We start from the raw sequence: 9782 nt of genomic DNA, 5'->3' as shown, positions 1-9782 counted from the left end.
CAAAGGAAGTATTTGGTTTAATATCCCATAATTTTACAGATTACATCCATCTTCCATGTATTTTCTAGTGGAATACTGGCTGTACTCCCCTAGCTTTCTCTTCCCTCTAATGTGCATTCTGGATCTCAGGCTTGGAACTTGCCCTTCATGTAATCCTAGTCTTGCCTTCTTCCCAGAAATGTTTCTTTTAGATATTGTAGCAATCATGTACAACTTCCAATCTGTGTCACAAGTCTGAATACATCCTGTGTGGTGTATTCAGATGTGGGGTGTTCTGGATGTACCAAAATGAAGCCCAAGGCACTGGGCTCAATGCATTCTGCATCTGTCTGACACAAAGAAGTAAGTACAAAGAAAGAGAGAGAAGCTCTTTATAGAAATGGTGCCAGACATTCTGTATTTTAATATAACTTACTTAAATGGACACAGTGATACTGCTGCATCTTTCTTTTCATGTTGTTTTTTTTTTTTTCTGCAGCTCAAAGCTGCAGAAAACTGAAGTAGCTGTACTCATTTCAACAGTTTTGAACTTACCGCCACAGAGATGAGACAGTGTACATTATACTATTTAAATACATAGTGGTTTTCAAATACCTTCTACCATTAAATAAAACCTGGTAAGCCAACAGCGTCTACTGCAGTTCTACAGTGTTGTCAGGCTTGTTTACAGCGGTTGCTGTGGTGCCCAACATAAGTTAAATGAAGTTCAGTGTTTGCAGAAGTTGGCTTTCCTCAAAGAAGTAACGTGGCCTGAAAGGGAATCCACAGACTGCAAAGCAACATAAATATTTTTGAGGACTGGAAGCCCATCTTAAAGTATCTTAAGTCAGCTGGCAACAGTATTTCAACAACAGCTTCTTGTTCCTCTTCCCATAAAGCAGGGGGGAAAAAGAATAAAATTGAACTAAATTACATACATACTTTTCCTGGTGAGCACCCTACAAATCTGAGTTTAAGAACAGCCCCAATTGATTTGCCATAGTTCATGTTTGTTGCTTGTTAAGAAGTCAGAAAGCCGCTGAAGTAGTAGTTCTGAAATCAGAGAGGGAAAAAAAAAAAAAAGAGAACTTTAATGCTTAAGCCCTGAACATTCAGCATATGCTTGCTAATAATTTGTGGCCCCATAAATAACATGCAAATGCATGTTTGAGCAGCAGATGAGCTCACGCCGGGGCTGCCCCAGCCCCGAGCGCCATTTGCCGCCACCCACACCAGGCAGCGGCGCGACAGCCCGGCCCGGCCCAAACAATGCGGTGCTAGCCACACCAACCGGCGCGATGGCAGCTCCGGCTGGAGAGACTGAAAAACGGCGAGTACTCACGCGTGCTGTAAGGCGTTTGGAAGGCGATCGGCAGCGTGGCAAAGCTCACCGAACCCCGCTCCGGGCGCCTTCCCGCTCCCCCGAGGAGCCACCTGCCCGCGGCGGCAGGTGCTGGGCCCCCCTGGGGGCGGCCGCCGGCCCCGCCCCGCCCCTTCGCCGCTGTCCGCCTGCGCGGGCCCCGCCCCCGCCGCTGACGGGCAGGCAGGCGCACGGGCCTGAGCTCATGGCGGCGGCGGAGGCGCTGCTGGTGGTGGCGGCGAGACGCGGCGGCGGGGGCCGGCGCTGAGCGCCCCGGGGCGGCGGGCGGGGGCGGCCGGTGCGGGCAGCGGCGGCGGGGCCAGGCCGGGCTGGGCGGCGCGCGGCGGAGCGCGGGTGAGCGGCGGGGCGGGCGGGGGAGGGGGAGGAGCAGCGCGCGGCGGCTTTGTGTGCGCGGGCGGGGGGAGGGGAGCGGCGCGGCGCCGGCCGCGCACGTGGGCCCGGCCGCGCGGGCACTGCCCCGCCCCCGGGGCGTCCCGGTGCCGGTAGCGGCACCGCCCGGGCCCGGCGCGGCCTCGGCCTTTGCCTGCGGGTCCCGCCCCGGGCTGGGGCCGCCGTCCCCGCTGGGCACGGGCGGGCCGCGCTGCGCCCCGGGCCTCCCGCCTCGGAGGGGCTGGGCGGGCGGCGGAGAGGTGCTGCCCCTTCCCGCGGTCCGGTCGAGCGGCTTTCGGACGGGGAGCGCCCGCGGCGGTGGCGCTGGGCGGCGTGAGGCCGTCGCTCCCCGGCGGGGATTGCGCTGAGGCACCTCAGGTCCGGCTCCGCGGGCGCGGTGCCTCCCCGCGTGTTTGGGGTGGGGATCGCGGGGGCTCCCGGCTCGGCCTTCCCCTTCCGAGGGCGGTGGCGCCCGTGCGGCGGGAAACCCGGCTGCCCCGCGGCGCCCGCCAGGCCCCGGCTGGGTCCCTCCCTGAGCCACACTGCGGATCCCACCGGCGGAGGGGGGCCCTGTGCGGTGAGGCCTCCGGGATCGGGAGGCCCTTGGAGCTGCTGGACCAGCTGCCAGCTCTGTAGTTGTGGGTTGATCGCAGCAGGTGGGGAAGGAGGTGTCCCGCCTGTTTTGGGAGGAGCCCGCAGGCCTCCCCACGGCGGGAGTCTAAAGCCGGTCCAGAAGGTCACCGTGGGTGACATTCACGCTTTTATTTTTCCTCTTGGGGGAGTAGTGGAGAGAACATGTCTGGGATCAAGAGAGTCATCGCGGAGAAGGACCCCGACTATGAGGAGATCACCGTCACGCATCCCAACAAGCGTCACAAAGCAGCTGAACAGTCAGGTAGGAGCTGTCTGAACTGAAGGGATCTTCTCCCCTGTGGAGTTCGAGGTGCTGTGGATGTGCATGCTGTCAGCGAACAAATCAGGAAAGGACTTGGGTAGGAGCTAAGGAGACAAAGGGCAGAAATGGAGCAAGGGAGCTAGCGAGGCCCCTGTATAGCCAAGTGAAGATGTGGTAGTTGTACATGGAGCCGTTCCTACCTGCTGGCTGAACTTAATGGCATCAGTAATGACAACAGTAAAGCGTGGGGTCCCAGACTTTGGTGGATGAGAGCAGCTAGAGCACGAACTCTCCAGGGTCCCAGCCATGGGCCTTGGTTCCTGTTGCTGGCCAGAGTGCGTGCCGGTGTGTCTTCCCAGCAGACACCCGTCCTGAGATGTGCTTTAACCTGTGCCTTTGTTTTGCAGCTAAAGTCTGCTTCTAGAAGGGCTAGCAGCTTGTTCACAAGTTTAGGGGATACAGGTAGCAGAACAGCACAGGAGGGGGAGAAATCTGTCATCCTGCAAGAGGGGTAAAAGAAATCCATGACCTCACAGTAGATTAGCTCTTGGAAGTGTTTGCAAGAGTGGGCAGATAAAGTGAAATGGAGCAGTGTAGAAGGGATAAGTCAATGAGCAGGAAGGGGCTTTGAAGCATGCAGGGGAGGAGGAGGAGGAGGAGGAGGAGGAGGAGCTACCCAACTGAAGGAAAGGTGGGTAAAGAAGTATAGTGGAGAGAATAGCTGGATGAGTAGGTTTGCATTTGGCACGTTCAGATATGCTTGCTTTGGGAGCCAGCCTGTTGGCTGGGTGCCTAGGGCAGGTTGCAGTCATCTCTGGGCAAATGAGAGTAGAGCTTCTTGCCCCTGGGACAGGGAGTAGGCTAGTGATTTTTGGCATAGCACAACTAGCGAGGGGATCGTGATGGGAGGAGCTGACAAACAGTTTGAGGAGGAAACCAAAGCTGACTGTGGGATCTGAAAAAGTTCCAGGGACAGCGGGATGCCAGAGCTGCCAGTTGGAAAGGGACAGGTGATGGCTTTGCGGGTGATGTTTTGGAGGACAGTGTGCAGCTGGACAAACCTGAGGAGGCTGAGCTCTGAGTTGAATGTGTTGCTGGGCAGGTCCTGTCTGCCAGGCCGGTGCAGAGCCCTGGCAGTAGAGCTGTGCTGGAGCTGGCCGTGGCAGAAGAGCGTCACTGCTCCCAGCTGGCTGCTCTGCCTGGCTTCCAGAAGTCACCACCCTCTGCGTGGAGTGTCCCAGTGACTGCAAACAAGTTTTTAATCTGCTTCTGAAGCAACTCTTCAGAAGGTTTTAATAGTTAGCAGGCAGAGTCTCAGGGTCTTGGAAAACTGTCCTTGCTGAAGTGAACTTTCTGTTCAGGTGATTCTTCCAAATTGGCTTTTTTCTTCCTCTAGTGGAAGATCTCCAGCTTTTGATACAAGAATTCCTTAAGTATACAAATTTCACTAATATGATGTTATTTAGGGACTCTGGTTGAGTCTAAGCTGGGAAAAATATTAAAATAAAGTGTTCTTAAAAGCCTCTGTAACATAACCACAAATCCTGAAGTGCTTTAATTGTCATAGTGTTGGTGTTGCATGGCATCAGCCTTGGGAAGAGATGCGGTTGTCCCTGTCTGAACTGCACATCTCATACCTTAATCAGTTTAGGTTTATTTTAAGTGTAGCCTTACAGGCAAATTTCCTAGGCATGGCATTCATGGTTTGAGGAAGATTATATCCCTCTGGTTTTTAATTTTGCATTACTCATACAGATTCAACCATAATTCTGTTTTAATATAGACTTGAACTATTTCTGGTCCTAGAATATGTGTATGGATGTCTGGAAATAAGTAGATATATTTAGGATACTCCTGATGCAAATGGCAACCTTATTTGCATTACTGCTCTTGTAGGTGCCTGATCAGACAATAAAATTATGTGTGCTAGCTGGAACATACCAGCAAAGTTTTGACGTGCTTTTGACTTCTTTACTTTTTCTGTTGAGGTATTAAAAACCTCTTCAAACAGATATGTACCCTTTAGTCAAACAAATGCTTCCTCTGAAGCTCAAAACAAAGTCTTGGTGCTGTTGCCTCCTATTCCATGTAGAAACAATGTGAGATTTTTTTTTTTTTTTTTTAGAAACTCGGGCTGTTTCTCTGATCCGCTTTGAGGCAAGATCACTGTACTTCTAACACAGGCTGGAGGACCTTATCCAGGCTTTCTTCTAGAAATACAATCCCTGCTTTTCCAAGTTCTTGCTTGGAACTTGATAAAAACAGATGTTGTTTAAACCTCCTGATACAAAGGGAGGGCAATATTTGAGCGTACCGTAGGTGTAGAGCAAAAAGAATTGTTCTTCCTGCGTTTATAGGTATCCTAGAAAAACATGATAAGATGCCAGTTTAGTTCTTAGCCATTAATTTGCAGTAAGGTGTTTGCACAGTTTGAAATATTAAACTACATGCTTTCCACCAAGGTCAGTAAACCCCTGCTGAAAGGCTAAAATTTTTTGACTGTTGTACTGGAAGAGGATTTTGTGAGAAGTAGACCAGCTTTTGATAATGTGGTTTCCTTTGTGGGTAATAAAAGGCTTGTAGGCACTCCAGAGCAGCCTGCACTTGATGCTAGTGTTAAACACATGAAGTATTAGTTTGCCTTATTGCTACATGATGAGATGTAAATTTCCTGGGTATGAATTGGGCCAAAGAGAGCATTAAAATGTACGTAGTGTTCCGGCGTACTCCTTCGCAGTCACAGCGGTAACTGCACTTGGCCATAGCACATTTGAGTTTTCCTCGTACTGTTTACCGCTTTACTGAGACAGAAGTGAACAAACTGGTCCTGTTTGTCCCATCTTCTGTTATTTGTCATCTCAGACCTAAAAAGGAAAAAGTAGCCCTCCACATTAGCCAGCTTTTAAAGATACATGTGGTTTTTGTTAAGACAAATTGCTTGCTTTTGCAGAAAAATGATCCTTCCCTTTTTTATGTGAGTGCTGAATGTATTATCCCTTCACTTCTTACTCCATAATGATTTCTGATCTTTATTTTTTCAAATAGAGCCTCAAAAATAGAAATATAAATACTTACTGCTTCTTTATTTTCCGTGTGTGGCCTTATACAGCTCGAGATGTTGCTGTGCAGAAGATTGAGACAATTATAAAAGAACAGTTTGCCGTCGAAATGAAGAGTAAAGAACACGAAATTGAAGTTATAGATCAGGTATAAAGGTTTTTTTCTTAAAAATAGATAAGATCCTGATGCATTGGGAGTTTGGGGGGGTTTGCTGCAGTGGTTATCCATTACTATGTTACTTCTTCTTTTTATAGCGCCTGATTGAAGCAAGGAGGATGATGGATAAGCTGCGTGCCTGTATTGTGGCTAACTATTACGCATCTACCGGTCTCCTTAAAGCTGGAGAGGTAAAAATTACTTTGGGAACAATAGGACTTTAGGGAATATTTGCAAAGGAAGATGTGTAGTTCTTTTGCTACTCAGCTGGTGTTTGGTTTTGAGATGCAGTTTTCTGAAATGCTGGAATGTGATCTGCAAATGGGGTGGCAGTGGGAGAGGAGACCTCTGCATCACCAGCTGGGCCTCGGGTGCTTGGCAAAGATGAGTCTTCACTGAGAAGTTGCTCAGCAGCACTTGGTTATGGTTTCTGAAATACTCTGGTTTTTTCACCAATTCTTGCTGCTGACCTGGATTTTAATGTAGCACCATGAGAATTTCTCTTCCAAGCAATGGCTTACACTGCTGCTGCTGTTTTCCTGTTGTCGTTTCCAGAAGACTTGGAGGGAGGTAAAACCAAAAAGATCCACCTTGTTTTTTCCCTTGTTGAGCTTGAGTTGAGCCACTGGAGTTGAAAGATGTGATGGCAGTACTGGGAGGCTTGGAGATCCCTGCTCCCCCCCTTGGTTTTTGTGTAGGCAGCTGAAGAATGTGAGCTGGGTTCTGATCTTTGAAAGTGCTTTTATCCAATGTCATCATGTGTCAGCAAGGGCTGCACTGTCCCCTCTTCTTTACTTGTTCTGCCGTGCAAGGTGTTTGTGTTTTCCTTGCCAATTTTCACACTTGCCAGAAATAATAACTTTTGTAATTGTTTTGAAGTGTTCACAAAACTTACTGGTGTGACCTTGCTTTGTTTAGTTTTCCTGAATTTTTATGAACCTATGGCTAGTGTAGCTGTATCTTCAATTGCATTTTTAATTTTTTTCTAAAAGTCCTAATTTGCATGCAGGCTAAATCAGTTCTCTTTTAACTTTGAAATTGTTACTGGTTTCAGTTTTCTTTGCTGTCTGTTTTTAATGTATGTTTACTGTATGTCTGACTCTGTCAGTGAATGATTGTCTTGTTTCTGCCTCTGGTAGAATGGGAATCTTTGGAATTTAATTCACAGCTCCTAGGAAGATAATCTGTGAATTCCTAACCTGTTCTCGTAAATATAAACAGTTCTTCAACCCACTGCTGCTGGGTTTTGAGGCTTATGATGCTGTGTGATTACAGTTTATTGCATTTTCCCACAAATTAGTGGACAAGGTGTTGGTCTGTTTACTTGACTAGAGGTTAAAAACAAAAAAGGGTTCTTGGTAGTGGTTTGGTTTGGTTTGGTTTTTTGTTGGTTTTTTTTTTTTTTTGTCATGTTGTGTGTGTCCCCCTACCGCTGGATATACAGATAGAACTCTCTTACGTGCTCTTAAGCAGTTAATTGAGAGTTGGTAATTGCTTTGCTCACTTTTAGCTGGTGGACAATTGGAAAGAAAGCTCTCAGATGAACCTTTAAAGTCCATGGTGGGAAAATGTTTACCTCCATGCCTGCTCCCACCTTTCGAGGGCAGTTCTACTGCTCTGTAGTGGTGCTCATGTCTGTCCCCATGCCACCCCCACCATCACGTTGGCAGAATTTTGGATCAGGCAGTTTACCTGGATTAAAAATAGCCCTGCAAAGGAAAAACAAAACCACAAAAACAACAACCAACCAAACAACCAAATCCCAAATCAGTTACTTGATTTGTTTTTCTTTGTGACCTGCCCCCTCCCCATGAAAATATTCGTGCCAGCCTAACTGATCGCGTGGTTTGGGCAGGGAATAAGAAAGCCTCGTTCAGCTGGTACTGCCTGCAAGAAAAGCTGTCAGTGCAGCTGTAGGGCAAGTCTGTGGCTTCAGCAGCTGGAGTGAGCTTATCTGTTGGTGCTCTGCTGCTAGCAGAGGAGTGTTTCGGCTGCCCTTAGTTGATTCATTGTCAAAGCAAGCTGACAGGGATGGCTGGGAGAAGTGGCCGAGGAACACTTGCTTTAAGTGAGGGGTGTTTCCTTTGCTACTTCTGAGGCTAAAAGCAAACACAGGAAAACGATATATTGGGTGTTTGTCACAGCAATGAAGAAAAACCAAAATAGATTTAAACACGCACAAGACTTAAACACACCCGCCCCATCCTCCCCCTTGCAGTTTAGAAGGATCTAAGGTTAGCTCTAAGATGTCCACTCTGAGGAAAGTTTGCAAGCATACATAAACACATTGTTCTTTATCCTCCGCTAAGCTCTGGGGGCAGGCAGGGTGCTAATATGCATAGCTTGCCTCATAGGCACTGGCAAGGCTGCCAGTCAGTATCAAAATTAAAGAACCTGATGCATTTATGTACCCTACTTGCCCGCATAAATCGGGCAGCTGTGGTCTTTCTGTGTACGGTGTAAGAGCATAGATGTCTGTGCAGGAAGGGAAACTTATTTTCAAAGGGAAAGTAGGCTGCAATCCTTCTTTCCAAAGCCAGGTAGGTTTCTGAGATCAGAAGGTCTGAAGGAACAGATTGAATTTGGAGTGCTGTTTCTGTAGAACCATTGTAAGCAGCATATGTTTTTCCTGCAAGGAAGCTGATTAAATATTTGCTCTTTGTTCTTACATTGACTTTTTCTCTTCTGGCGCAGCTTTGTTTTTATCTGGGCTGCAGGGAAATAGTGATCAGATCTGCCTGACCTGTTTGTTGCAGGGGACCAGGTCATGTGATGCGACAATTCTTAATCACCCTTCAATCAAGAAATTCTTGGAATCACCCTCCAGATCGTCGTCTCCGGCTAACCAGGGCTCAGACACTCCATCTGCCAACCACTCTGAGAGCGACTCGCTCTCTCAGCACAATGACTTTCTTCTGGACAAAGACAATGGCAACTTGGACGCAGACGAGCGGCTGACAAACAGCCTGGACCAGAGACAGAGCAGAAATAGTGGCCGGGTAAAGTAAAACTCGAGTGGTGGTCAAGTTGTTGGAGGTGTGTGCTCTGTCTGGACTCAGTGCTGGCACCAGGAGCTCTTCATGTTTTCACCCACCTTGCTGAAGATCTGTTTCTTACCCTCTCCACCTGCTTGCTCCCACTCTCTCAGCTTGGCTTTGCTGTAAGGCTGACCAACGCGTGTGTGACTTGGGTAACTCCTCTTAACACAGGCTTGCCCAACAGAGAGGGCAGCCTGGCAGTGCTGATAGTGTTCGTGTTAGCCCAGCTATCTGCTGCTTCCTTGGTTGGTAACCTCTCGGGAAAGAGGTGTTTCACAGCTTGAGCAGAGGATTTTGCTGTGCAGAAGTCAGGTCAGGAAGGCTAGAGCCTGGAGAGAAGAGCAGGATGTGTCATTCGCAGGAATGTTTTTAAGAAGCAGCGCTGCTGCTGTCCCTGGGTGCCCATGGGGACTGCACTGCTTGGAGTGGTTGAACCACTGGACTTTGGGGTTTGGTCTCCTCTGCAGCCTGTGGAGAAAACATGGTGACAGCGGTGGATTAGCTCACTCTGAGCTGATAGAGCCTGGTGCATAGTTTCAGTTGTTTTTCTCTTGGTGGTGATGCTTGCTGTTGAGCTAATACTGCTCTTTACTTAACTGAACTGACTGACCCAGGTTAAAAATACCTTCTCTCGTTGTTCCCCCATTATTTTTTTCCTGGGTTGTCTTTGACCTGGATCCATTCTCTTTATGGCTCACCGTGCAGCTACAGAAATATTTCACCTGTTGGCTGCAGCGAGCTCCACTGGGGAGGCTCTCCCTGGCTGCAGGTGAAATGCAGCTTGCTAGGTGAGATGAAACTCCGGTTTCCTTTCAGTTCCTTTCAGCTCTCAGGTCTGCGAGAGGAGTACAGCCTCTAACCCAAACTGGGGGTGGGTATATCTCATTGAATGTGGCTCTGAGTT

The 9782-nt window shown here is 48.7% G+C and overlaps 1 protein-coding gene and 1 long non-coding RNA gene across 11 annotated transcripts in view; one reads left to right on the top strand and one right to left on the bottom strand.

Moving 5' to 3' along the window:
• Positions 1–357: 357 nt before the first annotated feature.
• LOC147599604 (uncharacterized) lies at positions 358–1436 on the bottom strand. The gene is made up of 2 exons (XR_015259389.1): positions 1322–1436; positions 358–1032 (listed from the first exon to the last, which is right to left on the bottom strand). It is a non-coding gene; the product is annotated as an uncharacterized LOC147599604 (long non-coding RNA).
• A 100-nt stretch (positions 1437–1536) lies between these two features.
• YEATS2 (YEATS domain containing 2) overlaps positions 1537–9782 on the top strand; it is a 49281-nt gene continuing 41035 nt past the window's right edge. For 3 of the 10 annotated variants that reach the window (XM_086754814.1, XM_086754813.1, XM_086754815.1), the window contains exons 1-5: positions 1540–1693; positions 2515–2624; positions 5734–5831; positions 5939–6031; positions 8597–8839. In XM_086754814.1, coding sequence (XP_086610940.1) covers positions 2525–2624; positions 5734–5831; positions 5939–6031; positions 8597–8839 — 534 coding nt within the window. In that variant the 5' untranslated portion in view covers positions 1540–1693; positions 2515–2524. Of the gene's footprint in view, positions 1694–1974; positions 2108–2298; positions 2386–2514; positions 2625–5733; positions 5832–5938; positions 6032–8596; positions 8840–9782 lie in introns of those variants that run through there. The other 7 variants (XR_015259387.1, XM_086754809.1, XM_086754816.1 and 4 more) reach the window with 6 other exon arrangements.

The sequence above is a fragment of the Chlamydotis macqueenii genome, chromosome 9, assembly GCF_036417535.1.
Source record: "Chlamydotis macqueenii isolate bChlMac1 chromosome 9, bChlMac1.mat, whole genome shotgun sequence".
NCBI lineage: Eukaryota > Metazoa > Chordata > Aves > Otidiformes > Otididae > Chlamydotis > Chlamydotis macqueenii.
The sequence above is the reverse complement of the archived record's forward strand: the minus strand, read 5'-3'. Positions and strand labels throughout refer to the sequence as shown.